The sequence below is a fragment of the Meriones unguiculatus genome, chromosome 16 (genome assembly GCF_030254825.1).
Source record: "Meriones unguiculatus strain TT.TT164.6M chromosome 16, Bangor_MerUng_6.1, whole genome shotgun sequence".
Lineage (NCBI taxonomy): Eukaryota > Metazoa > Chordata > Mammalia > Rodentia > Muridae > Meriones > Meriones unguiculatus.
The window spans coordinates 29,359,317-29,385,797 of record NC_083363.1 but is presented as its reverse complement, the minus strand read 5'-3'; the positions used below and the strand labels follow the sequence as shown (position 1 = coordinate 29,385,797).

Genomic DNA, 26,481 nt, shown 5'->3' with positions numbered 1-26,481 from the left:
CCGGCAGGAAAGTGGGCGGGGTGTCGTTGGCCGAGTAGGCCCCTAAGACCGGGAGCTGCGAGCGGGCGGGTTCGACGGCCGCCTCCGTAGTCGCCGACGCATGCGCCCTCTGAGTCTGCGTGTAGGAGCCTTTACCTTTGCGTTTCGGTAGGGGAAATAACGTCCTCCTCTCAAGTCATCATGCCCGCCCCGTAACACGTACTCAGCATTTGACTGACCCAGAGTGATTGGTGTGAAAAGGGGAAGGAGTCCGTTTCTCTGAGGAAATCTTAATTTGTCCCGCTCAGCCGTAGGGAACGTTGTGAGAGGGAGTGGTAGGATTATAAAACTGCTCCAGACATGCTCATGGGTATGTAGTTAGGTAGTGGCTGCTGACTGAATTGCTGCCTGTGATTCATGGAGCCCCGTAGCTTGGCGTTGCCACACCTGTCCCAACACACCCTCCTCGAAGCCCGTGGTCCAGAGCCTTGGGTCCTTCACGTTCACTGTCCTTCTACTCACACCAAACTTTAAGATGGAGCAGTTTGCCTCTTTCCCTCAAACCCACTGATCTTCCCTAATAATGTTTGGAACCCATTCTCTATTTCTACGTTAGAGAACGGGAGGCGACAGAGAAGGAAAGGGTTGAAGCTTTTGTGAAGGGAACTTAGCCAACACCATTACTGTTAGAGTTCATCTTGTCTTCATTACATTCAGTGATAGGTCAAATTTCTTTTTCTTTCTTTCTTCCTTCCTTCCTTCCTTTTTTTTTTTTTAGACTTTTTAAAAAAAGACTTAATTACTTTTATTTTCTGTGCATTGGTGTTTTGCCTGAGTGTTTGGGTGTGAGAGGATGCCAGATTCCCTGGAACTGCATTCATGTGAGTCCATTCAAGCAGTCAGAGCTTTTAACTGACTGAGCCATCCATCCAACCTGAAAGATGATGGTGGCTAGAGGTAGCCTGGTTGTTTCTTTCTTTCTTAAATGTTATGTGTATTGTTATTTTGCCTGCATGTATGTCTGTATGAGGGTGTTGGATCCCCTAGAACAGGTGTTATAGACAGTTGTGAGCTGCTATGTGGGTGCTGAGAATTGAACCCCGGGACCTCTGGAAGAGCAGCCAGTGCTCTTAACCACTGAGCCAGCCCTCCAGCTCGTATAGGTCACATTTCTAATGAACAGTTACTGAGTTTTTCTTTAATTACATTTAATTAATGTATTGGATCGTGGCTATTGCCTCTTTTGGACCTTGTATTTTCTTCCAGTTACTGTTGGGCTTTCTCCCTTCCTTTACAGTTGGGCCTCTTGAGATAGTCTTCTATTTTGTATAGTACACATTCATGAAAAATTTGATCTTCAGATATCGGAAAGCTGAGTATTAGGATTACATGTATTAAGATATATTTATCCCCAGAAAGATTAGAAACTACTTAGATTTCTGATTATAGTTCCTGGAAATACCTTACATCGCAAACCTAAAATTGGGGTTTGTAGAGTGCTTGTCTGGAATGGATGACCCTGGGCTGGATCTCTTTCACTTTATAAAACCAGGTGTGGAGGTACATGCCTGTCTTCCGAACACTTGGCAGGTAGAGGCAGCAGCTACCTAGTGAATTTGAAGCTGGCCCAGGATAATAAGAACTTGTCTCAGTGGAACTGTCCATTTTCTCTTACTTTTTGTTTATTTTTATCTTTTTGTATGTGCATGTGTCCCCCTGTAGGCACAGGTGTAATTGTATTTATGTGCATATGTGAACATTCATTTGGAGGCTAGATGTTATGGTCAGGTTGTTATGTGATAAAACTTTTCCTGGGGAGACTCTGCACATGTTTTCTTGCCCCAGATAGGGATCCCACAACTGATCAAAGCGCAAATACCAACTAAATCCAACATGATGGACCAATGTGTTTTACTGGGGTTACTTACAGGAATACAGACAAGGGGTTACTCACAGGAGCAGAAATGACTCAGAGCCACCAAAGATTACCCCAGCATGGGTTACAGCTCGTGGGAACCTGGAACACACAGCATGGCCTGCAGGCACCTCAACAGTTGGAATGTTCTTTCCAGCCTCAGTTGGTCTATAAACCTCTTCCAGGCACCTTGGCTGGTTTCTGCTTCTTCCAGGCAGCTGGTCTGCTCTGAGAGTCTTCTTTGGAGCTTGGTTTCACTTCTCTGAGAGGAACATCTCAGCTTTTATTGCTTACTCTGACAGGAAGAGGCCTAGTGAATCTGGTCAGCTTCAGGGACTTCCTGAAACTATTTTAGTTGCTTACCTCTCTGCTTAAGAAGCTTCCTGCAGGATAGAATGTTTTAATCTATGAGGAAACTTACAAAACACAGATATCTTCTGAAATTACTCTCCATGTTAGTTTTTTTTGAGATAGGGTACCTAGAACTAACTGACCTGGCTAGACTTGCTGGAGAAATCCTTTTGTCTCTACCCTTATCATTGCTGGGATTTCAGATGAGGGACACCACACCCAGTTTTTCACATGGGTGCTGGATGTGGCCTGGAGTATTGAACTCAGGTTCTCATGCTTCTGCAGCAAGCACTGATGATGAAGATGACTGCGCTATTTTCAATTGTAAGTTCTCTAGCATGCCTGGATTCTCTTGATTTTTTTTTTTAAGATTTATTTATTTATTATGTATACAGTGTTCTAAGCCTGCATGTACTTTGCAAAACAGCATGTAATAGGACTTCCCATGGTGGTACCCATCTGTAATCCCAGCATGTGAGAGGCTGAGGAAAGATGATTTCACATTCAAGGACAGCCTGAGATACATAGTAAGACCCTGTAACAAGAACAAAAAAAAAAAAAAAGAAGGTGCTGGGGACTTGGAGTCACGCAGATAAAAGGATCCCATTTGCAACTTAACTGTGTATGTGTCTGTCCCCTGCTTCCCGGAGGAAAGAAGGACTGCAGGTCTAACATGGATATGCAATCACAGGCGAGCTTATGCCTCAGGACAATAGTGCATCTTGAGGCTTTGGGTATGGGCAGCGACACCTGTTGTCCTGCCTCAGTTACATTCATACAGATATAAATATCCACCAACAAACAAACATCTTTCCCTCCCAGGCTAATAATAGTAGAAATGCAGTCCACTGCGTGTTGCCTTCAACTTGTCATTAGTCAGAAAACTAAATACTATTTCTGTCTGAGAGTCAGGATCCTACCTTACCTCATACTCACTCTTCAACCCACTATAAACTTCCGCTCCTCTGAAGCTTCCCTGGCAAGAACCCGCCAGACACCTCCTAATTGCAAAATCATGGTGTTCCTAGTCAGTGTTTATCATACTCTATCTGCCTCTGGCCAACCATTACTAACCATCTTTCTTCACGAATGAAAGTCATCCTCAGCTCATCCTTTCCTCTCTACCATCATCCCTGAATCCAGTGACTCACCTAATCCCATTGACTGCACACATCTCCTGATCCTCTCATCTCTATTCCATTCATTTTTTAAGGTTATTTATATGTGCCTGTTTGTATGAGTGTATGACACCTGTGTGCAGGTGCCCATTGAAGCCAGAAGAGGGCATCAGACAGCCTCCCCCAAATCCCCTGGAGATGGAGTTACAGGTAGTTGTGAGTCAACTGGTTTGGGTGCTGAGAACCTAACTTAGGTCCTCTGGAGAAGCAGCAACAGTCTTAACTGAGCCATGTCTCCTAGCTTTCCCATTCCATTTTTAACAATTTTAAATTATGTGTATGTTTGCATGTGCGCGCGTGTCGGTGTCTGTGTGTAAGTACAGGTACCTGCAGAGCCTGGAACAGAGCGTCAGATGCCCTGGGCTGGAGTTACAGGCAATTGTGAACCAGCTATTCTGAGTGCTGCGAACTGAATTCAGGTCCTTTCGAAGAGCACTAAGTGCTTTTAACTGCTGAGCCATCTCTCTAACCCCTTTACCATTCTTATAGCTACTGCTCTTTGTGTAAGAACTGTTGGTTATTTGTTTAGTTATTTGTGCTGTTGGGGGATTCCAAGGCCTCTTCTATGTGGGGCGAGCAGCTACTGGCTAATTTTTAACTTTTTTTTTTTTGAGAGAGAGAGAAGGGTTTTTACTGTAGTTCAAACTGGCCCGGAACTGGCTTCAGAGAAGGTTGGCCTGTAACTCCTGATCTTCCTGCCTCCACCTTCCATCCAGGTGCTGGGAATAGAGAGGTAGGCTCCCACACCCAGCTACCACACCCATCTCCCACGGGCTTATTTTTCATGGGTCTCCTCCAGCTTCTTAATGTAGTCTATTGGCTCCTAGGGTAACTAAAGCATTTATCTCCATGCCACTCTGAGGTGTGTGCAAGTCATGTCATTGTGTTTTATTTCTTACACAAGTCTGTGAACCGCATCAGAGTGGGAACTCCCTGAGGGCAAGAACTCAGTCTTTTCCACTAGAACACCAGCTTGGGTGCGGCAGCCACACAGGTAAGGGGTACGTTTTTGGGGACACTGAAGGACAAGGCTGCTTTGCCACTTCATGCTTAGTGGCTCAAACGCACCTGGTTTACTGAGGCCAGCACCCTTGCAGGAGGTACAGGGACCCAGTCTTGAAGCTGCAGCAAAGCAGGGCTTCTCATTTCCTTTCAGTCGGGTTCCACCGCTGAGCTCTTCCGCCTCTGCAACTGTGATCTAGGACAGACTTGATGAATGCCCAGCAGGACCCCTGGGAGTCGTCTCCTCTATCAATTTCACGTGTGCAATTTGAGCTACTTAAATTCCTGTGAAGAATTCGTATTAGAGCCTCTTTCCTCCAGTCCGAACGGGGAAGGGCAGGTAGCAGAGCAGACGAAAACGTGAGAGCCACTTCTGGAGGGAAGGAGCAGAGCGCCAAGGACTGAAGAATAGCAGAGGACGACGCACAGGCGACGCCGGAGAGAACAGCTCTGGCAGCCAAGCTCGGGTTTCCCCATGGCCCCGCCTCCTTCCCGAAGCCCGACCCTCTCTAGGGCGGGACCTTCCACTCCAGCCAATTCTGGGAGCCGAACCCTGGCGGTTTGTACTCTTTCTTTCCAATGAGAAAAAAGGGAAGCTGCTTGGCTCCAATGACCAATCCGAGGAGGCGGCGCCTGGTTGTCAGGCAGGTTTGTAAGAGTTCGGGCCAATTGGAGGCGCAGCCACGGCTCGGCCCGGGCGCAGCGCGCAGGCGGTGGCGGAGAGACGCCGAGCGGGCCGAGTGCGGCCGAGCAGAGCCGGAGCCGGAGCGGGGCCGCAGGAACCCGGCCGGGTGTGGACCGGCCGAGATGCCCTATAAACTGAAGAAGGATAAGGTGAGCGTGGCCTTTCCCCTCGAGCCTCCGCCGCGGGGCCTGCGCGGAGCTCTGGGAGGGGCCCAAGGCAGGCCCGGGACAGCCTCAGACTGACCCTCTGGTCCGGCCCCCCGCAGCACTCCCTCGGCCAGCTCCTGGGCCGCGCGGCTGGCAGCACCTCCAGCCCGTGCAGCAGCTGGGACAGCTCTCCCTCTTTGCCCGGACAGATTCCCCCCACCTATCCCTCTTCCCTTCCTCTTTGCTCCTACCCCCGGCCCCCTCCAGATCTGCTCCACTCCCAGCTCACTCGCTTGCTTTTTCTCCCCGCCTTCCTCTGTCCCTGATCCCCCATAGGTTTGGGACAGTCCTCATCTAAGACTGCACCTCCCTCCAGCACTCCCCCCACCCCCGCCCTGCGCAGCCCCTTCCCTCCTCTCCTCACCAGCCTAAAGACGGCCTCTCACAGTTCTGTAGAGTGCCTTCTGCCTCCCCGACAAGCCCCTGACCTAGAACCGCCCTGCTTTTTCTCTCCTCCGCCCAAATCTGGCCTAGGCCCCTCCCTCCAGCCTTCCTTTACACACAAACTTGTAAGCCAGCACTGAGCCCTTCCTTGTGTTGATGGAACCCCAGAACGTCGGTGCTGGAAGGGAGCTTTGAGCACATGCAGTATAGTACCCTGCTGGTACAGATGAGGAGACTGAGGCCGTGCCAGGGGAAGGGACTTGTCCAAGGTCACACATCCTGCTGGAGGCCCAGCTGCAATCTCAGGTCTCCCGTCTTGGAGGGCTCTTCTGTGCAAGTGTCTAACTGGCATCATCAGCGGGCCTCCACGTTCACCCCAGACAGGACATTGTTTCTAATCTGAACAGGCTCCTCCCCTTATTCCTTAGGATAACCTTTGCATTTCCTTTTGGCACCAGTGCAGGATTTCTCCCTTTCTTTAGCAGCGATCTGCCCTGTTCCGTTACTTTTTTTTTTCCTTCCTTATCCAGCACTCCCGCCATCCCTGGAAATGCATACTTTGTTGTAATGTCCTTACACAGGCCAATTATCTGCAGTGATGGAGATCAAGCCCAGAGTTTCACACATGCTAAACATGTGCAGTACCACTGAGCTACACTCCCAGCCCCACAGGCCGTTTCTTGTTGTTGCCTTCGTTCACCTTCTGCCTCCATACCACCCTCATCTGTTCCTCATCCCTGTCTTTTCTTACCCTTTGTTTCCTGCTGTTGCTGAGATCTGACTCAGGTGTGGTTCCTCTGAGGCGCAGACTTATGTGGGGATGGATGCCGGGATAGCAGTTCCAGCTTCCCCCGGCTTTTCTTGAGGCTGGCCCCTTATGTTTGCCTGGCTCAGGCCTGGCATTGTGGCCCACCCTCCTGGAGACCCCAGAGGTGGACTGCGTTCATTTTTCCCCCCGATTGAGCCACTTTGCTTCCATCTCTGATGTTTTCAGTCAGACTCCTCATCCTGGGGCTGTTGTGGACTTGCCATGTGGCTCTGTCACCGTAACTTCTCAAGAGTCTGAGATTTAGAGCGTAGGGCTGGTGATGGTGTACCGAGTGTTGAGCTGGGCTGCTGAGCTGTGTGCACTACCCAGGTCCTGTCCTTGGGGAGTGGGCTTGCCAGCATGGTTTGGGCCATTCGGCTGGAGACACTGCACACTTAGGAGAGCTAAGCTGGGAACTGAGGAGTGTGGAGTTGGGATGAAGAAGTGGGATCTGTGACCATCTGTAGTTTTCAGTCTGTGGACCAGATCCTGTCCCGTCTGTAGAAAGCCTTTGCCTGCGATGCTTGAGAATTGGAGGAGACGTTCTCCAACCTCCATAGGCCAAGAGTGAGTTGGTGGTTTGGGGTGCATGGGGGTAGACAGGGAGCCCTTTATGAGCCTTAATGCCTACACTGGATTCCTGGCTACGTTTGGCCTCCTTCAGGTTCTGAGGGGGAGAGAGATGACAATGTGACTGAGGTGTACCGGGATGGAGGCACAAAGACAGGTGGGTGGAGGCTTCTTATTGCTCATCCATCACCTGTCCCCTTTCTCCCTTATCTCTGCTGTCCCTTCCCTGCTTGCTCTGTGAAATCTTTCCCGAGCCTTCACTTGGGTCCACTTACAGACTTAGGTGTTCAGCCTTGGGTGGGAATGAATTGTGCTCTTGTCTTCTTCCTTAAGGTAGCAATTAAGCTGTGTTGAGGTTTGGCATCTCCCTTACACACAGTAGGTGCTTAGTAGGTTGTGCTGAGTCAGTCTTTGGGGAGATTAGGACCGTTCTCTTTTGAGATTGGATCTAGGGCTTTTATTTTCCTGCATGAAGTACCCCTGCGCCCTCCCATTTTCTTGTTCATGATAATCGTACTAACAACATTAGGATTTTGTGCACCGGCACTGGGCTAAGGTGTGTGTGCTGTTATTGTTTTTGTTTAATAGGTGAGGAAAATGAGGCTCAGAGAGGCTAGTTACCTCCTTACTCTCACATAACTAATAAGACTTGAGCTCAAAACACAGTGCTGGCTCTAAAGCCCAGCGCCTCCCATCATGCGACAGCTGGGCTGGGCCACAGTGTGTGTGTGCTTCACCTGTTCTTCAGAAGACAGGGAGCAAGGCTCGTGGGCCCTGTTCCCCTACACCCACTCACACCCACACACCAAGACAGCTGAATCTCTCAGGCACATTCCCTGAGAGATGTGTCTCAGGCGTCGTGCTGAGTGCCATGAGGTGGGTGGAGGGACACACGAAGAATAAGCAGCTTATGATCAAGTATAGAGACCAGACTTGAATGAAGGTGGGTCAGCTTTGTTGGAGCACCCGTGTCTGCTGTGTGCTGTCCGTCGCTTTGATGTTGTGTCCTTGGCTGCCTTTTTTTTTTCCCTCTCCACCACTTGCTGTGAGCAACTGACAGGAGTCAGTGGGGCCAGCCTGGTCAGTAGGCAGTGGGAGAGCGCTCACCCAAAGAACCCCCTTCCTCCTTGTACAGAGCTTCAAGCTGCTCCCCATCCGGGAATGGTTTTCCCTCTCCACCCCCAGAAAGCCTTCCCCCTATTCCAGCCCACACAGAGCTCGCTTCTCCCTGAGATCTGGGTGCCCCATAGTCACAATCACTTGATTTAACACTTCTCCCTGAAGGGGCTTGGCTGCTGTTGAATTGCAGACTCTCGGGGCTGGAAGTGCTTTCCAAGGCCCTCCGATCCAACTCACATCTGAGGCTGAACCCTTTTGCAACCTGCCTTAGAGGAGGTCATCCAGCCTCTGCGCAGATGCTCAGGACCAGGAGTTTTCAGCCTCCCTGGGAAGTCTGTTTCCACACAACTGCACCGTGAGAAAGTCCATCCCTGCTGGCCTCAGTCTGTCCTCTTGTGTCGCCAGCCCATTTCTCTTGTGCCTCTGTGTCCCTGGGGATAAGTTGTGTCTTTGGCGCACATGGCAGCCCTTCCTTTGCTGGTTAAGCTTCATCCTGCTCCCCCACCCTCCTCCCTTCTACTCCCTTCTATTGTTAACTATCGCAGTTACTGCAGCTGTTGCATTTCAGGCCGAGCTTCTGACCACACTGCTAGAATGGACTGTATTTCCCTTTAAGAATCTAGGATTTCTTATTGCCCCTTCCACAGGCTCATGCCTATGACTGAACTGGACCCATCTAGCTTGGCCAAGCATGCCACATAGGTCTGTTAACTGGGTGGAAGGTCCCAAGAGCTGCAACTGATGCCACAGCATTGATCTGTGTTGAGCTTGCAGTCAGAGCTACATCCTTGAGTCTCTTTCACTTTCTCCCCATCCTGTCCCTGTGTGGTTGCTTTTTTTTGGCCAAGAGCATGGGAAGAGATGCTGGACAAGCCAGGGCTCTCAGCCAGTTGCCAGGTTCCCAAGGGAACCTTTATAGATTGGTGCTCACAGTTGTTAACAATTCAGGACTTCACCTCCATCTCTATCCCCATGCTTGTTGCCCAAGGCGCTTTTAACATTTTTGGGTTGGGACGCTTCCACACTAAGCATCCTGTTATATGCCAATAGCACCCCCTTGTTTGGGTGCTGCTTATGACAACTAAACAAATGCCTCTGAGTCTTTCTCGGTGACCCTGAGGGGAGAGAGGTGGTTTCTGCTCTGCTCTCGTGTGGGAGCCTTGGGCACCTCTGACCAACTTGCCCAGAAGCCAGTCTGACCAGCTTGTGACCAGATACTATTCCCTGAAGCCATCTCACCTTAGTCCTTTCCTGACTGAGGGCTGCCTCAGCCTAAGCTATTCACTAGCCTCGTGAGGAGACAGATGAAAGAATATTGTCGTGTTTAATTATTATGCTGAGGTTGACTTCCTAACCAGAATCTAAGCTGCCTGGAGGGGCTGAATCTCCTTGTGTGTCCCAGGGTTGATACAGTAGGGTTTTTATTTATTTTTGGTTTTTCGAGACAAGGTTTTTCTGTATAGCCCTGGCTGATCAGGAACTTGTTCTTTAGACAAGGCTGACCTGGAACTGCCTGCCTCTACCTCTTGAGTGCTGGATGAAAGGCATTTGCCACCATGCCCAGCTGATACAGTAGGTTTTAACTGATTCAGTTGGACAGTACACAGTTAAAACAAAGACCTAGGAGGGGACTGGCGATACAGCTCAGTGATAGAGTGCTTGCCTCGCATAGGCAAGCCTCTTGGTTTTATCCCCAGGACAAAAAAAAAAAGGTTTTAATGGTTCAAGTAAGGTCTGTCCTTTCTCTTAGCCTCTGCTAACCCTAACTCCATCTTCTCCCAGCAGGAACCCCCCAAGCTTGCCAAAGGCACAGCCAAGCCCAGCAGCTCAAGCAAGGATGGTGGAGGGGAGAACACAGACGAGGTAAAAGATGTCAGCATGGCCCTGGTTTCAGTGCACGGGCTAGCTGCAGCATCTCGATGAGGGGAAGGCTCTGAAGGGGATGGTCACACAGGCAGAAGGGAGGGTGCAAGTCTCAGCTGCTCTTGGGCAGGCTTCAGCTGATGTAGAACAAATAAGTACTCCAGTCCATTCAGATTCCTTAGATTCCCCTGGAAGTTGTTTTCTGCCTGCCACTTTTCAGTGTCGGTGACTCCTTTTTCAGTGGTTAGGGGTATAGCTGGCATTGGAACCCATGCTTAATATGCCTAAGGCCTTGGGTTTAATTTCCAGTGTGCATGTACGGACACACACACACACACACACACACACACACGACACACACACATATGAGTGACACACATGCATGAATGGCCCACACAAACCACACACACACACACACACAACACGACACACACACATATGAGTGACACACATGCATGAATGGCCCACACAAACCACACACACACATACACACACACACACACATACACACACACACACGTCTTTTTCTTAGGGCAAAGAAAAAATGGAAAGGATCACAGGTTTGGGCCAGCAAGACCCTGACTCAAGGGTGGGGGGCTGGGATTTTTATGGTCATGGCAAAAAGGGGAAAACTCTGTAACTGCCTCGTGGGATGACGAGTCCCTTTGGTATGGACCTGGGTGGGGCAGGGGCTCGGGAGTGGCTGCTGTCCCTGAGTTGCGCAGGGCTGGGTCCACTGCTCCTGATCTCCGAGTGACCAAAGGACAGTCATGAACAGAGGTCAACACAGCTCAGCAGTCTAGAGCTATAAAGCAATGAACAGGCAAACAAGACAGCCAGAGAGTAGAGCAGCTTAGGGAAGTTCAGGGATGCCCTTGTGTGGTATGGTCAGCGGATGCTGGTTCACTGGACAGCCTGTGAGTGTGTAGGAGCTGCTATCTGCTCTCTGCTCTCTCCGACCTCTCTAAACTGTTCAGGAAGCAGAAGTCTTAGTTTCTGGCTGGTCTTGTGCCTTCTTTGGGAAATGAGATTGATTGACAAGTGTTTGCAGTTAACTATCGATTTTCTAGGCTACTTCTTGTTCCTGTCCCCTCTAAAGAGATCCAACTAATGTTTACATTGTGACCATTGTTTTAGGACTTGCAAAGTAATCAGAAGAACTAGGCCAGGTTTCTTGTGGACTCCAGCAGTTAAAAACCACAACAAAGTAATGATTACTACGCTGTGGGAAGGGTCTGCTCACATAGTAATCTGCACAATCTCTGGACTGGTTCTTCTCACCAGATGTAACCATTTGTTCACATGGTCTCCCACCCTGGTGTGAACTGGGGAAGAGCTGTATGGTGGTGTGTGGCTTCTATCTCACACCTGTGCACTCATTGTGGGGCAGGGCAAATGTGTCTGTAATACACCCTCGGGGCTCAGTCTTCCTTTCAGAGGTGATGGATGGTATTGACGGGACCTACTGGGAAAGTAGCTGACAGTTAGTGACCAATATAAAAAACAGCAAGGGGACCAGGCATGGTGGCTCACGCCTGTAATCCTACCACTTGGGAGGCAGAGGCAGGGAGATGTCTCTGAGTTCAAGGCCAGCCAGGGAAGTTCCAGGACAGCCAGGACTGTTACACAGAGAAACCTTCTCTTGAAAAAAACAAAAACAAACAACAACAACAAAGCAGCAAGAGAGACTCAGAGAGGAAGAACGCTCAACAGGCCTTTCCCACCTTCTGCCTAACATTCTTCTAGTTATTAGGCACACTGGCTGTTATCTGCTTAGAGCAGCCTGCCTTCACCACTTACCGTCATCCCCAGGGCACGGTCAGGGTCCCTGTGAGCTGCTGCTCTGTCCCCCAGCCCTTTGGATGCACTCCACAACCGCAGGTAAATAGTTTCCGGTGAGCTCACTGCTCAGCTGTGTGGGAGCTTCAGGAGGAAGGTACCTGCCACGCGCGGTGTGGGCGGCACACATGAACGTGGTGACTGAAGGTGTAAGCTGGTGAGGGGAGGTCTCGGCAAGTGCGGAGACCAAGGCTTGGTGAGGCTGAGAAGTGTGCTGTGGGCTCTCCAGGGCTCTGTCTCACCCCGCTAGAAAAGGAGGGTGTCAGGTTCACCTTGGGTTCTGGTTCTATGGGAATCCTTCCAGGACTTATCTGTAGGAAGCAGCGGCAGGAATTTTACTTCATGACTTTCCAGAGAGGTACTCATGGATGGGTGACAGAGATGCTGAGACAGTTGGGGGGCGGGTTATGAGGCCATGCTCTTTTTGATTTTTTAAATGTTTATGTGTGTGGATGTTTTGCCCACATAAATATCTGTGTACCATGGGCATGCCTGGTATCTGTGGAGGTGAGAAGAGGGGAGCATTAGATCCCCTGACAGTGTTACAGATGGTCGTGAGCAGCCACGTGGGTGCTGGGCATCAAACCTCCACTGGAACAGCAGCCAGTGCTCTTAGCTGCTGAGCTGTCTCTCCAGCCCAGAGGCCAGGGTTTTAAAGTACCTGGCTCTCCCCTGTCTTTTTTCCTGGTGTAACTCTGGGCTTTTCTGGTCAGACTCACTATGTTAAGCATTTGCCAGAAGTGTGTTTTTTTTTTTTAAATTATTGTTTATTATTATTAGTTACATTTTATTAACTCTGTATCCCGATCCCTTATTCCCTCCCAATCCCACCCTCCCTCCCTCAGCTTCTCCCTGCCCCTTTCCAAGTCCACGGATTGGGGAGGACCTTTTTCCCTTTCGTCTGGCCCTGTTTTATCAGATATCTTCAGGGCTGGCTGCGAAGTCTTCCTCTGTGGCCTAGCAGAACTGCTCCTCCCTTGGGGGATGGGGAGTCAAAGAGCCTGCCATTGAGTTCCGTTCAGAGATAGTCCCTGTTCCCCTTACTATGGGAAACCAATTGGTTATTGAGCTACCATGAGCTTCGTCCGAGTAAAGATTCTAGGTTATATCCATACATGGTCCTTGGTTGGAGCAGAAGTGTTTTTCAATCATTCCCAGTAATTTACTTTACTGAGCAGTTATTTTGTATTAGTTTTTCAAGGCAGCCAAAACAGATCAACATATACCAGGGGCCCAGGACAGCAGAAACTAATTGTCCTAGAGTTATGGAGGCTAGAAGTCTGAGGTCAGGGTAGCATAAAAGGTGTGGCCTGAGATCTTTTTCTAAATTTATTTTAAATTGTGTGTGTATCTGTGAGCACGTACCTGCAGAGGCCAGAAGGTATCGTATCCTCTGTAGCTGGAGTTACAAGCTGTCGTGAGCTGCTTGACGTGGTTTCTGGAAACTGAACGCGGGTTCCTCTGCAAGTGCTTCTAAGACATCTTTCTAGCTTTTGAGGTTCTTTTCTTTAGACTTTAAAACTTTAGGATAGAGTGTGTAGCTGTGTTCTCTTGGGAGGCAGAGGCAGGCCGAGCTCTGTGGGTTCAAAGCCAGCCTGAACTTTATTTTGAGACTACATCTCCATTTTTTTTTTGGACTCAGGTTTATTTATTTGTTTCCTGTGTGTGTCGAGCACCAAGGTACACTAGTGGAGGTCAAAGGACAACTTATGGAAGTTGGTTCTCTCCATCTACTCTGTAGGACTCAGGGATTGAACTCAGGTCTTCAGGCTCTGTGGCAAGCGCCCTTTACAATGAACCATCTCATTGGTCTCTTTTATTTAAATGTTTTAAATTTAATTGTTGTGTGTGTGGTATGTGCATGTACGTATGTGGAAGTGCATGAGCGTGTGTGCACATGCATGCGGAAGCCTGAGGCTGACCTCAGATGTCCTCTTCAGTGGCTGTCGGATTTGTGTTGTCTTCTTCAGCCTCTGTGAACCTTATATATTGAGACATGTTCTCTCTGCACCTAGGGCTGACCAGCCAGATTGCTGTAGGCTGTGGTCCTCAACCTGTGGGTCGCCAACCCTTTCACAGGGGCCATGTCAGATGTTACACTACAACTCCTAACAGTAGCAAAATTACAGTTATGAAGTAGCAATGAGATGATTTTATGGCAGCATGAGAACCTGTGTGAAGGGTTGCGGCGTCAGGAGGGTGAGAACCGCGGCTCTAGGGGCTCTGTCCTTGCTTCTGGGGATTACAGGTGTGCTGCCATGCCCACCTGGCTTAGGTGGGTCCTGGGCATCCAAAAGTGTTTGCTGCAATCACATAGCAAGCACACTGAGGGCGTTGCCCAGTCATGTCATAAGGTTCTAGGAGAAGGTTTGTTCTCTTCCTCCCGCTGGCTTTCAGCAGTCTTTGGCACTTGTCTTCTACATACATTACATCAGCTCCTCCCTCACACAGCCTTCTTCCTGTGTGTGCCGGTCGCTATCTGAACCTCTTTTTGAAAAGGACACCAGTCATTAGGGCCATCCTATGCAGCCCAATACAAGGAAGCTCCTTTTCACTTGGTTATGTATATCTGTAAAGACCCTATTCCAAGTGAAGTCCCATTCAAAGATTCAGGGTAGGCACAAATTTGGGTGGGACACTGCTCAACCAGCTGTCTTAGGGTTTCTGTCACTGTGATGAAACGCCATGACCAAAAAGCAAGTTGGGGAGGAAAGGGTTTATTTGGCGTACACTCCCAGATCATCAGAGGAAGTCAGGACAGCAACTGAGGCAGGGCTGGAACCTGGAGGCAGGAGCTGATGCAGAGGCCATGGAGGGGTGCTGCTTACTGGCCTGCTTCCCATGGCTCGCTCAGCCTGCTTTCTTAGAGAACCCTGGACCCGCAGTGGTCTGGGTCCTACCCCATTGATCAGTAATTGAGAAATGCCTTACTGCTGGATCTCATGGAGGCATTCTTTCTCAAGAAAGGCTCCTTCCTCTTTGGTGACTTTGGTTTGTGTCAAGTTGACACAAAAGTTGCTAGTAGACCAGCGTAGGTAGCACTGGACACTACCTAGTGCTTCCCATGCACATATGACTGTCACCGCATTCATCAAGGAGCTTTCTCTTATCCCTCCATTTTACAGATGAGCTAGAGGCTCAAAGTGAACAGCCTTTACTGTGAGTGTGTGTGGCAGGGCTGGGGTTCATGGGCTAAAGGATGAGCTGTCTCTGAGACTCTAGAGGAGGATCCTAGTGGCTTTGAGGGGTCAGGTGAGACTCGCTGTCCTGCCGTGAAGGGTCTTCTCTGCTCTAGTTCTGGAAACAGTAGACTCTTTATCTTGCTGTTGTCGAGTTCTCGGTGCAGGGATGGGTGTGGGGGAGAAATGCCCCAGTCTCCCCACCTGGCTCCAAGGCCATTGTTGTTATCCTCAAACCTTTTTGGTTTTTATGGCTCTCCTTTTTTTCTTTGGAGTACTGGGGCTCGAACCCAGGGTGTCGTTCAGGCAAAGCCCCTATTCTACCACCGAGCTGTGCTCTCAAACAAGTTCTCTACTTCAGAACTAGTTTGAGCTGGTATGGTGGTCCACAGCAATAACCCCAGCTCTCCAGACAGAGAGACGGGTGAATCTCTGTGAGTTCAAGGCCAGCATGGTCTACATCGTGAGTTCCAGGCCAGCTAGGAGTACATAGAGAGACCCTGTCTCAAAACAAACCCACTGAAGTCTAATTTGAGCAGGTGTGGTTGGCTTAAGCTAGGTGAGCTCATTCCTGCACATAGTCCTAGCACCTGGAAGGCCAAGGCAGGATGATTGCTGTGAAGTCAAGGCCAGCCTGGTCGATACATTAAGTTCCAGCCCAACTTGGGCTATAGTGTATGACCCTATTTAAAAACAAAATAAAATTTGGCATCTCCCAAAGTTAAAATCCAAAGTCCACAGCCTTTCTGAATTGGCTCCATTTTGTTCTTCTACCATCTACTCTAGTTATTGTCCAGGCTCCTGAAACAGCAAGCTCCTCTGTAACAGGCCCTTCTATATGTAGTTCCACTTCTCTGGACTTGCTTTATCCCTCTGCCCCCGTCTGTCTCTTTGTGCTTCTTAACTAAGCTTTATCCGCTTATTTATTTATTTATTTATTTATTTATTTATTTATTTTTGAGGCAGGGTTTCTCTGTTTTAGCTCTGGCTGTCCTGGAACTCACTTTCTAGACCAGGCTGGCCTCAAACTTACAGAGATCTGCCTACCTCTGCCTCCAGAGCGCTGGGATTAAAGGTGTACGCCACTACTGCCCGGCCGAGCTTTATCCTTCAAGAGCTAAATCAAAACTCACCCCTTCAGGATTCTGAAGAGATGCATCAGTGGTTAAGGACCCTTGCTGATCCTGCAGAGGACCTAAGTTAGAATCCTAGCACCTGGGCAGCTCCCAACCAACCATAACTCCAGACACACACATACACACACACAGACACACAGACACACACGCACACAGACACCATAATTTTTAAACAAAAATTTTTTTAAATTCACCTCTTCTTGCAGGCAATTTGTAACCCACTCGTGTTTCCACAGCCTTTGTGGTCTCTGCTGTGGAGTTTCCAGTTACCATTAGCTGCTTCTGTGCTTGCCTCACCTACCGGTCTCTGAGCACTTCGAAGGCCAGGGCCATCCCTGTTCTAGGCACCTTTCTCTTCAATGCTTGGTGGGATGTTTAGAGAAGGAAGAAGGATGGAGAGAACGGGGCTAGGTGGAGCTCTGGATGTCACAGAGGGAGAGGATGCCTCTGTGAGTCTCAGGGTTTAAACTAAAATGGTCTGCATTTCTTAAACCAGTTAATTCATCATGCAGTAGACACAGCACACAATCTGTGCTTCTGGGTTTTTTAAAATTACATTTATTTCTGTATTTATTGTGTGTTGGCACACAGGTCACAGAACAACTGGTGAGAGTTGATTCTGTCCTTCCACATTTGGGTCCTGGAGATTGGCCTCAGGTTATCTGTCTTGGGGGCAAGTGCCTTTACTGACTGAGCACCTTGCTAGCCCTTTGTTAATTTTGTCTGGCACCAGAGTCTTGCTGTGTAGCTCAGATTGGCTTCAACCTGCAGTGACAGTTTTGATTTTGCCTCCTGAGTGCTAGAGTCAAAGGCATAAACCACCATGTTTGTTCCATCTGTGCATTTTGTAATTTTAAGCTATGGTCTTGCCTGTGTTGCCTGGTCTCAAATTCTTGATCTTTCTGCCTTAGCCTCCTGCATAATTAGGAGTAGAGGCATGTACCACTTTGCCCAGCTTCTTTTTCTAATAATTTTATGTTCCATCTTTCTGTTAAATTACTTCTTACAGTGGTGGCTAGGGGTATAGCTCAGTTGGTAGAGTGCTTGCCAGCATGCACAAAGCCCTGGGTTCTATGCCCAGTGTCTCATAAACTGCTGTGGAGGTACCCACACTTGGGAGGTAGAGGCAAGGGGGTGTGCGGGTACATGAAGGCTTCCTGGGTGGGTGTAGATTTTGCAGTGGAAGGTACTTCAGTCCTCTGCAGTCTCAGAGCGACTAAACAGGACAATGTCCATTTGGAAGGCAGAAAGGCTGTGTTGTCTTAGGTCAGCTACCCTTGTGATGGCTGCAGTTCTTAGGGGGCTCATGTGTCTCCTATCTACTTCAGGACAGTGGAGACATATTAGAAGAAGTTGGAGGATTTGGAAGAAATGCTTGAGTGTTTGTCACAGCCACACATGCGGTTTCTGACAAGCATGCAAAGGGCAGACAGGCAGGAGGTGCCTCACTGGGCCTTGGGAGTCAGGGACTTTGCTGGATGGGACAGAGTTCCATCCTTAGAACCATGTGAAGACTGATGAGGCCACACACCTTGCAATGCTAGTGAGCCCCCAGCAAAGTGAGAGACAGGAGAACTCTGGGAAGCTCACAAGCCATCTAGCCTGGCCTACGCAGCAGTGAACAGGAAACCCTGCCTCAAACAAGATGAATGTCAAGAAGTAACACCCTTATTGTCATCTGACATTCATATGCCCATGCACTGTGACACTCACACGCCTGCAGTCACACACAAGGACATGTATATACACATGTCACACACAGGTACACACAAAACAAGGGCCTTGCATTGTCTAAAATGACACTGGCTCCGTGGGGTTTTGTTGTTTTAAGACAGGGTCTTGCTGAGCAGCCCAGGCTGACTTGGGAAATAGTGATCCCTGTGTTTCCACCTCCCAAATTCTGGGACATGTGGGCATAATACTCAGTTATTGTTTTTATTTTATTTTATTTTTTTAATAATTTATTTTATTTTGTGTGCATTAGTGTGAAGGTGTCAGATCCCTTGGAATTGGTGGTAGAGACAGTTGTTAGCTGCCATATGGGTGCTGAGAATTGAACCCGGGTCCTTTGGAAGAGCAGACAGTGCTCTTAACCACTGAGCCATCTCTCCAGCCCCCCAGTTATTGTTTTTAAACATTTATTATTTTTAGCCAGGATAGCCAATATTACACAGAGAAACACGGTCACCAAAGCCAAAATAAGAAAGATTTATTGGTTTTATGGGCTTGAGTGTTTTGTCTGCATGTAATTATGTATGTGCACCACAGGCATTCTTGATGTCCTTGGAGGCCAGAAGAGGGCATTAAAGAGGTGCAGGTAGGGGGCCTAGAGAGATGGCTCAGTGGTTAGGAACACTGACTGCTCTTCTAGTGGACCAGAGTTCAATTCCCAGTACTCACACAGTAGCTCACAACTGTCTGTAATGCCAGCCCCAGGGATCTGACACATCTTTGCACAGGCAAAATGCCAGTGCACATAATAAAAGTAAATAATTAAAAATAAAAGAGGTGCAGGTAGCTGTGAGCCATCCATTACAGGTACAGCGGACCAACCCAGGTCTTCAATGAGAGCAACGCTGCTCTGATCCACTGAGCCATTTAACTAGTCCCAGGGCATGCATCTCTTCTTTCTTTCTTTCTTTCTTTCTTTCTTTCTTTCTTTCTTTCTTTCTTTCCTCTCTCTCTTTCTCTCTCTTTAGGATTGTTATTAAAGTAAGTTTCTGATAAACTGCTAAGACTCAAGAGTGACTTTCTCTTCTACTTTTTTAATTGGAGGCTATAAAGCATTCCCCAGTCCGAGTAGTCAGTGAACTGTCAGGCACGCAGCACACTGCGCTTCCTCCCAAATGTCCTCGAGACACAGTGTGTGTGTTTCCATTGTGGAGAAGGTGCCTGACATTTTTCTCCATCCTGAGGACGGAATTCAGCCTTGCACTTGCTGGACAAGCTGGACCTTCACCCTGATAGCTACTTCTTTGATTTCTGTCGTCCTTCCAGTTTGTTTTGCCTTCTCCTGATGTGAACATTAAGGCTGCTGACTTCTGGCCAGTGCACTCTGGACCTATAACCACAGTTATCTCTGTCCCTGGCCTATTTCCTTCTGGGCAGGGATAACTCACTACCTCTCTACAAGCATGAATAGGCTAGGGATGGTAGATGGTGAAGGCCAGGGTAGAAGGCATCTTCTGGAGAGCTGGCACCAACAAATTACTTTTATGCCCAGGCCCAGCCCCAGCCTCAGTCTCAGCCACTATCATCCAACAAGCGTCCCAGCAACAGCACACCACCCCCAACACAACTCAGCAAAATCAAGTACTCAGGAGGACCCCAGATTGTCAAGAAAGAACGACGCCAAAGCTCCTCCCGCTTCAACCTCAGCAAGAACCGGGAGCTGCAGAAGCTTCCTGCCTTGAAAGGTACTCACAGACAGCCAGGGACGGATGAACTGGGCTTGGGACCATGAGGATTGATTTGGGGAGTCTATCTTTGGGAAAAGCGTGTACTATAGATGTGAGAGGTGCAACTGTGGCTGAGGTGCGGGGACCAGAATGGTGTCAGGGTGGGAGGGGAAAAGCCACAAGGGCAGATGGGCCATGCATGAAGAATGGTGGGACACACCTGACTGCTGAGGCCTCCACAGACTCGCCAACCCAGGAGCGTGAGGAGCTGTTCATCCAGAAGCTACGCCAGTGCTGTGTCCTCTTTGACTTCGTGTCAGACCCACTCAGTGACCTCAAGTTCAAAGAGGTGAAGCGGGCAGGACTCAATGAAATGGTGGAGTACATCACCCACAGCCGGGATGTTGTCACTGAGGCCATCTACCCTGAGGCTGTCACCATGGTGGGCACAAGGAAAGGACATGGTGGGGGGAGCCCCTGGAGAAGCCTACACACTGCTCTAAGTTGGGCTCACCCCTCAGTTTTCAGTGAATCTCTTCCGGACGCTGCCTCCTTCATCGAATCCCACAGGAGCAGAGTTTGACCCTGAGGAAGACGAGCCTACCTTGGAAGCTGCCTGGCCACATCTCCAGGTACCAGGGCAAAGGGACAGGATGGGCCTGACGACAGGAAACAGGGTCACTCAGGCTTGCAGCAAGGGGGCGTCTCCCAGTCCTATGTCATGTCTCAGTGAAGCTTCTCCTTCTCCACAGCTCGTGTATGAGTTTTTCTTACGGTTCTTGGAGTCTCCAGATTTCCAGCCAAACATAGCCAAGAAGTATATTGACCAGAAGTTTGTACTTGCTGTGAGTCTGAGGTTCCTGTCCTTCCCATGAGCCATAGCCCCATATGCCTTCCCCTGTGTGCTGTCTGCTTCTTCCCCTTACTCTGATTACACTGGGAGTTCAGCTGTCTGGCACGAGGCTCCCAAAGAAACTTCTAGTGGAACTGAGGGAGGGGCAACACAATGCTCCTCTCCACCCAGCGGGGTCTAATCGTGCATACCCAGACAGCACATTGGATGAGTCATGTGATCTGACCCCACTGCCCAGAGAACTTTGGGACTTCCCCTGGGTAGGCCCCTGTGACTGCAGCCCATGCCTTCCCTGGCTGCTGCCTCACTCTCTGCCTTTCCTAACCTCCTGTTCTCCTAGCTCCTGGACCTGTTCGACAGCGAGGACCCTCGAGAGCGGGATTTTCTCAAGACCATTTTGCATCGCATCTATGGCAAGTTTTTGGGGCTCCGGGCTTATATTCGTAGGCAGATCAACCACATCTTCTACAGGTGAGGCAATGAGCCCAGGCTTGGGAGCATAGCATGACCCTGCTAAGGTGGGGTGGGGACAGGAAGGCAGGGAAGATGGCAGAATGCTGGAGGGCTAGTGTCAAGAGGGCCTTCTTCCCTTAGGTTCATTTATGAGACTGAACATCACAATGGGATTGCTGAGCTGCTGGAGATCCTCGGCAGGTGAGTCGGGAGGGCAGATGCCATAGAAGATTGGGGCATGCGCACACTGAGCTTGGACATCAGCCTTTGATCTTAAAAATGTCCCTTGACTTCTAGCATCATCAATGGCTTTGCCTTGCCCCTTAAGGAAGAGCACAAGATGTTTCTCATCCGTGTCCTGCTTCCACTACACAAAGTCAAGTCCCTGAGCGTATACCACCCTCAGGTGAGCCATGTTCCTCTGAGGATCCCTCACCAGAGCATCAGAGACAAAGGGGAGGGAGGGATTCCTCCTGCCTTAGAAGAGTGGTTGTGGGAAATCCTCTGCACCTCCCCTTCCATTCTGAGATCTTGTCTGTCACCGAGAGCTGAGTTTCACTCCCACCCTCAATCTTTTGCAGTTGGCATACTGTGTGGTACAGTTCCTGGAGAAAGAGAGCAGTCTCACTGAGCCGGTAATTTCCTTTCTGGGGCCCCAGTCACCAGCCATGTTTGCCCATCTGTACCTGTTGGGTTTGCTTCTGTTGTTTGTGGTATTGGCCATGTACAAACCTAGGGCCTTGTACATCTCGGGTAAGAGCTTTATTGCTGAACAATACTCCTAGCTTCCATCTGTAACTACTGAGTAATGCTGTGGATTTATTACTGAGTAATAAAGTGGATGCTCAGGAGGCCCGAGCCATGTGGCTTCCTCTCAGGGGAATCAAAACCTATATCCTCAGAATCAGTCCAAGCCAGAGAAGCCATGTGGTTAGCTGGGGGAAGGCAAGAGACAAGGCAATACAAAGGCTTCCAGAGAACTGAGCACTGTAGAGTTTTAGCCTCATGTTGTCTTCACAGGTGATTGTGGGACTTCTCAAGTTTTGGCCTAAGACCCACAGCCCCAAGGAGGTGATGTTTCTAAACGAGCTAGAGGAGATTCTGGATGTCATTGAACCCTCAGAGTTCAGCAAAGTGATGGAGCCCCTCTTCCGCCAGCTTGCCAAGTGTGTCTCCAGCCCCCATTTTCAGGTAAGGCCAAACCCACTGTCTCCCAGACATGGCGGAGCAGGTCTTGAGAACTTCAGGGAGCGCCCACTGAGTTGCACTTCTCCTTGCCAGGTGGCAGAGCGCGCCCTCTACTACTGGAACAATGAGTACATCATGAGCCTGATCAGTGACAACGCTGCCCGAGTTCTCCCCATCATGTTCCCTGCTCTCTATAGGAACTCCAAAAGCCACTGGAACAAGTAGGGCACTGGGGTTGGGCTGATGGTAGGACCTGGGGAGTCAAACCTTTGAGGGTGTAGAACTCGAGACCTGGATCTCAGCTGGACACTCTGCGAGAGCTGGTGCCCACCAAGTATTACTAAGTAGGATCTTACCGGGTTGAGTGCCAAGAAAAGGCCTGAGACATCCCTGCAGTACCTATGTCCTACCACAGCCTTGGGGACATTCTGGGAATGTGGAAACTATGTGATAGGCTTTAACAACGCATAAAGAATCCATGATGGAAAGGCTTTCCTGCTGCTGAAAGCCGACTTAGTGTGGTACGACAGCCCTCCGTGTTACTGGGAAGCCATGGGGCACGAGCAAGGAAGTTTCGGGCTTCTGTGAGAGCCACAGAATGCTCTAAGGCACATGATCTAGTTAGGGTTAGCTGCTCCTACAGCATAGAGGTTTATGAGGGGGAGCTTTCAGTCAGCGAGAAAGCTTTTGGCAGACACTTGGAACCAAGCAAACTGCAGTTGATTGTGGCGCTACTAGCGCTGTGGCCTCTCGAACGTCATCTTTCTCTGTGGCAGGACAATTCATGGACTCATCTACAATGCCCTGAAGCTATTCATGGAGATGAACCAGAAGCTATTTGATGACTGTACACAGCAGTACAAGGCAGAGAAGCAGAAGTGAGTCTCTCTCTCCTGAGAGGATTGTCACCTTCTACCTCCAGCTCACTGTCCCCCGTCCCAATCCCAGTTCTACTGTTCCTCTCTCAGGGGCCGGTTCCGAATGAAGGAGAGAGAGGAGATGTGGCAGAAGATTGAGGAGCTGGCCAGGCTCAACCCCCAGGTGAGGCCTTTAGCTGCTGCCCTCAACCCAGGCGGTCCCTTTAGAAGTTGGGGAGATATTTTGGAGGAAGAATGAGGCAAATAGGCCCACCGAAGGCTCTGAAGTGCTTCTCACCATTTGTCCATGACTTGCTCCTCAGTACCCTATGTTCCGCGCCCCTCCACCACTGCCCCCTGTGTACTCCATGGAGACAGAGACCCCCACAGCAGAGGACATCCAACTTCTGAAGAGAACAGTGGAAACGGAGGCTGTGCAGGTAAAGGGGCACCGGGGGGGGGGAAAGGTCAGGTTGGGACAGCAGTAACAGGTCTAGAGAGAGAGGAGACAGGACAGCAGAACCAGAGGAGGAAATGGATTCCCTGGGAACTGGTCACCATTCCTGGCTGTCTCCCTATCCACACACAGATGCTGAAGGACATCAAGAAGGACAAAGTACTGCTCCGGAGGAAGTCAGAGCTGCCACAGGACGTGTACACCATCAAGGCACTAGAGGCACACAAGCGGGCAGAAGACTTCCTAACTGCCAGCCAGGAAGCTCTCTGACCCCTCACCTTCCCACAGGGTCACAGCCCACTCAGACTGGGGACGCAGCCCGGCCCTCCACCCTCTGCTCCTTATCGGCTGACCCGGGGCAAAACAGCACCTCTCTGGCTACTCTAGAGGATGCAGGCACTGGAAGCAGGGGTGCCCAGAGTGCTCCCCCTTCTCCCCTAAATGTGTTCATGCCTCCCTGTGGCTAGTTGAGACAGGCTGAGCACTGAGTGCTCAGTGCTTAGATCACCTGGGGGTGCCTGTCCCCCTGCTCCTAACCCCACAGCTACCTGAAACTGTTCTGAAAAACACAAGGGAATCCCATGGTCCTCTCCTCTCCCTTCATCCTCATCTGAAGTTGAGGTGTCTCTCCTCTCCCTGCAGGGCAAAGCAGGAGATTGTCACCAAAGTTACGTCAGGCTCCATTGCCCAGGAGTGAAGACCTGGAGGAGAACCAACCCCCAGCAGCACAAATAGGCCCCTAGACCTAGCACTATGCAGGCAGGGGGTGGTGGTGTGTTAATTCCTTTTATCCTCCGCCTACCCAAGACAATACAGAGGTCAAAGGACAAATGTTATGGACGCTAGATGAATATAGGGCCCAGTGGACCAAGGTGGGGAGAGTGAACCATCTACCTTGCCCCTCTTTGGAAAGCAGCAGTCCTGGGATCACAATTTGGAAGGGACCACCCTGCGGCTGACTGCTCTCCTTTGTTGGCTCCCAAAGCTATAGAGAAGGAAGCAGGAGCAGTGCCCCAAGCATGGCTCCCTGCAGCGCCTATTTATTTCTCTGTTTATGCTGATGCTGGGCAGGCCCTCACCTGTACCCTTTGGGCACTCAGAAAAGCAAAGGACTGGGGAGGGCTGGACCAGGTTTCAGGGGCACAGGCAGTACGGCTTTTGGCTGTGTACATAGGGTGCTTTATTCTCCACAGAGTGATACATGCTAAGGTGGGTTGGGCTCGGGCCAATGTCCCCATATGTACAGAAATGAATAAAGTGGGTCTCTGAGAGGTCTGATTTGCCTTGATGTGAAAAGGGACATCGGGAGATGGATGTTAGAACCAGAGTTGTTAGTCCTGTGCTGGTCCTGGCTTGGAATATAGGGGGATAAGGCAGTTCTCTCTGTGTGGTCACTTCCAGGCAGGGGATGCCTGCCGGGCTTGGAGGGCTTTCTGGACCACATCTTCCCACTGAGCATCCGATATCTCCCGAGCCCAGGCAGGAACCCCTGGTGCAGGCAAGCTTACTCCAGCCATCGTCCTTTTCACCAGCTCTACGTGTTCTGAAAGCATAGCCGAAGGCTGGTTAGGGGATAGGTACAATGGGACCACTTCCTCTCTCTATTCCTTGAATCAACCCAGGACTCCTGAACTCCTGGAGTCATCAAGTCCACGTGCTGTACTGCCAGGTTTCCCAGATCTAGCTACCCTAGATTCTGACTGGTTCTTAGAGACAAGCTTACTCTGCAACAGCCCTGGCCGTCCTGGAACTTAATTTGTAGACCAGGCTGGCCTCAAACTCAACAGATCTGCAGGCCTCTGCTGGGACTAAAGGTGTGTGCCACCATGCCCGGCTACGACTAAGGCAACCCACTTCCTACATAATTAATCCTAAATCAAAGAATGAGCTTTACCTGGGTCCATGGGGATAGAGCTGTGGCTGCTCAATGCTGCAGCTCCCTCCTCATCTTCATCCTCGCTCTCTATTGGTGGGTCTGGCAAATGAAGCCCCAGGGCCTGCAGAACCACAAAGATGATTTGTGTCCAGCTTCAGCTGCTGTGAAATTTTGTAATCTAATTGTTAACCTTAGTAACAATTCCACCGTACCTGAATCCGATCTTGGATGTCAGCAGCTCCATCTTCTCCTTCACCCACTGGGGCGAGTTCCACCTCTTCTTGTTCAGGATCTTGGTTGAGGGGCTGGTACGAGTAGCCTGCTGGTCCTGCTCCCGTTTCCTCCTGCTCTTCCTCGGGTTCTTCACTGCTCCAATCCCCAGTTCCTTCTGTAGGACCCTGATGTGGCCCTAAGTCCTCAGTTTGATTGGGGAAGATACGCTCCGGGCCCATGGTGTCTCCCCCTAGAACTACTGCTGCCATCCGGGCAGGGGCTGCAAGGACAGAAAAGCAGGATGGGGGATTGGATGAAACCAGGTCTCCTTTCAACGTTCAGAAAACCCACTTCCCTGTCTCACGGGTCTTACTTCTTCCTCCCCTCCCCCGTCTCTCGTGCCTCTCCGTCTTAAGTTTGGGTTCTTGTACTGAACTGGAGCCCACTAGTCTCTAACTCTCCCGATTCCTAAATAAACAGAAAACCAGAGGACTCCCCCACTTCCGATGAGACCCTTTCCAGAACCTCGCCCCCTCTCGCCACGCCCCTCCCCGGCTCGGTAACCGCTGGTGGCCAGTCTACCCACGATAGTGCGTCTCCTCCCCTCATCCCCTCTACTCCGAGGCACCGCAGTACCGCCGGACAAAAGCCCTTCCGGACCAGGGGCTCCCCTTCAATGGTCCCAGCTGCAGCGTCCCCTACCCGCCCCCACTGATTCTCGGCGTTGGTATTTCCTCGCGCCTCACCCTCTCAGAGCCCACAGCCGGACCCGCACCTTCACTTCCGGCGCGGCAGGACCAGCTGGGTTTCTTAGTCCTCCAGCCCCGCCCCGTGCCCAAGACTGACGCAAACGAGGACGAGAAGTCCGCCTCTCGCCCCACCTCTGCCATCCCCTGCCCGGACAACAAAGAACTACATTACCCAGTGACCCTCAGGCGCTCGATGTGTTCTGCGCATGCGCAAAACTCCGCC

At 50.2% G+C, this 26,481-nt stretch overlaps 2 protein-coding genes and 1 long non-coding RNA gene across 9 annotated transcripts; 1 reads left to right on the top strand and 2 right to left on the bottom strand.

Annotated features, from left to right (window-relative positions):
* The first annotated feature begins 7 nt into the window (after positions 1-7).
* Positions 8-24,691, top strand: Ppp2r5d (protein phosphatase 2 regulatory subunit B'delta). Of its 2 annotated transcripts, none has more exons than XM_021640197.2 (17): positions 8-147; positions 4,580-5,259; positions 9,980-10,060; positions 19,438-19,630; positions 19,855-20,054; positions 20,134-20,244; positions 20,365-20,457; positions 20,806-20,936; positions 21,060-21,119; positions 21,216-21,324; positions 21,500-21,553; positions 21,939-22,109; positions 22,200-22,327; positions 22,883-22,984; positions 23,075-23,147; positions 23,287-23,403; positions 23,553-24,691. In XM_021640197.2, exons 2-17 carry the CDS (start codon positions 5,005-5,007, stop codon positions 23,688-23,690), a joined length of 2,016 nt encoding a protein of 671 aa, XP_021495872.1. In that variant the 5' UTR covers positions 8-147; positions 4,580-5,004; the 3' UTR covers positions 23,691-24,691. The 2 variants fall into 2 exon arrangements, with proteins under 2 accessions (XP_021495872.1, XP_021495874.1); XM_021640199.2 differs by having other exon boundaries at positions 15-147; positions 9,983-10,060.
* LOC132648372 (uncharacterized) lies at positions 2,643-4,605 on the bottom strand. Its single transcript, XR_009586772.1, has 2 exons — positions 4,492-4,605; positions 2,643-2,780 (listed from the first exon to the last, which is right to left on the bottom strand). It is a non-coding gene; the product is annotated as an uncharacterized LOC132648372 (long non-coding RNA).
* Positions 24,577-26,435, bottom strand: Mea1 (male-enhanced antigen 1). 6 transcript variants are annotated; one of them, XM_021640200.2, is made up of 4 exons: positions 26,285-26,435; positions 25,509-25,789; positions 25,315-25,417; positions 24,577-24,963 (listed from the first exon to the last, which is right to left on the bottom strand). In XM_021640200.2, the coding sequence occupies exons 1-4, from the start codon at positions 26,397-26,399 to the stop codon at positions 24,812-24,814; spliced, it is 651 nt and encodes a 216-aa protein (XP_021495875.1). In that variant the 5' UTR covers positions 26,400-26,435; the 3' UTR covers positions 24,577-24,811. The 6 variants fall into 6 exon arrangements, with proteins under 6 accessions (XP_021495875.1, XP_021495876.1, XP_021495877.1 ...); XM_021640201.2 differs by having other exon boundaries at positions 26,256-26,413; XM_021640202.2 differs by having other exon boundaries at positions 26,212-26,321.
* Positions 26,436-26,481: the final 46 nt, after the last annotated feature.

Coding starts and splice junctions, on each gene's coding strand:
- Ppp2r5d (XM_021640197.2), top strand. CDS start 5,005: ATGAGAAAAAAGGGAAGCTGCTTGGCTCCAATGACCAATCCGAGGAGG. Junction 20,937..21,059: donor ATCAACCACATCTTCTACAG/GTGAGGCAATGA, acceptor TTCTTCCCTTAG/GTTCATTTATGAGACTGAAC. Junction 21,554..21,938: donor AGAGCAGTCTCACTGAGCCG/GTAATTTCCTTT, acceptor TTGTCTTCACAG/GTGATTGTGGGACTTCTCAA.
- Mea1 (XM_021640200.2), bottom strand. CDS start 26,399: ATGGCAGAGGTGGGGCGAGAGGCGGACTTCTCGTCCTCGTTTGCGTCA. Junction 25,790..26,284: donor CTGCCGCGCCGGAAGTGAAG/GTGCGGGTCCGG, acceptor CTGTCCTTGCAG/CCCCTGCCCGGATGGCAGCA. Junction 24,964..25,314: donor CTCTATCCCCATGGACCCAG/GTAAAGCTCATT, acceptor CTATGCTTTCAG/AACACGTAGAGCTGGTGAAA.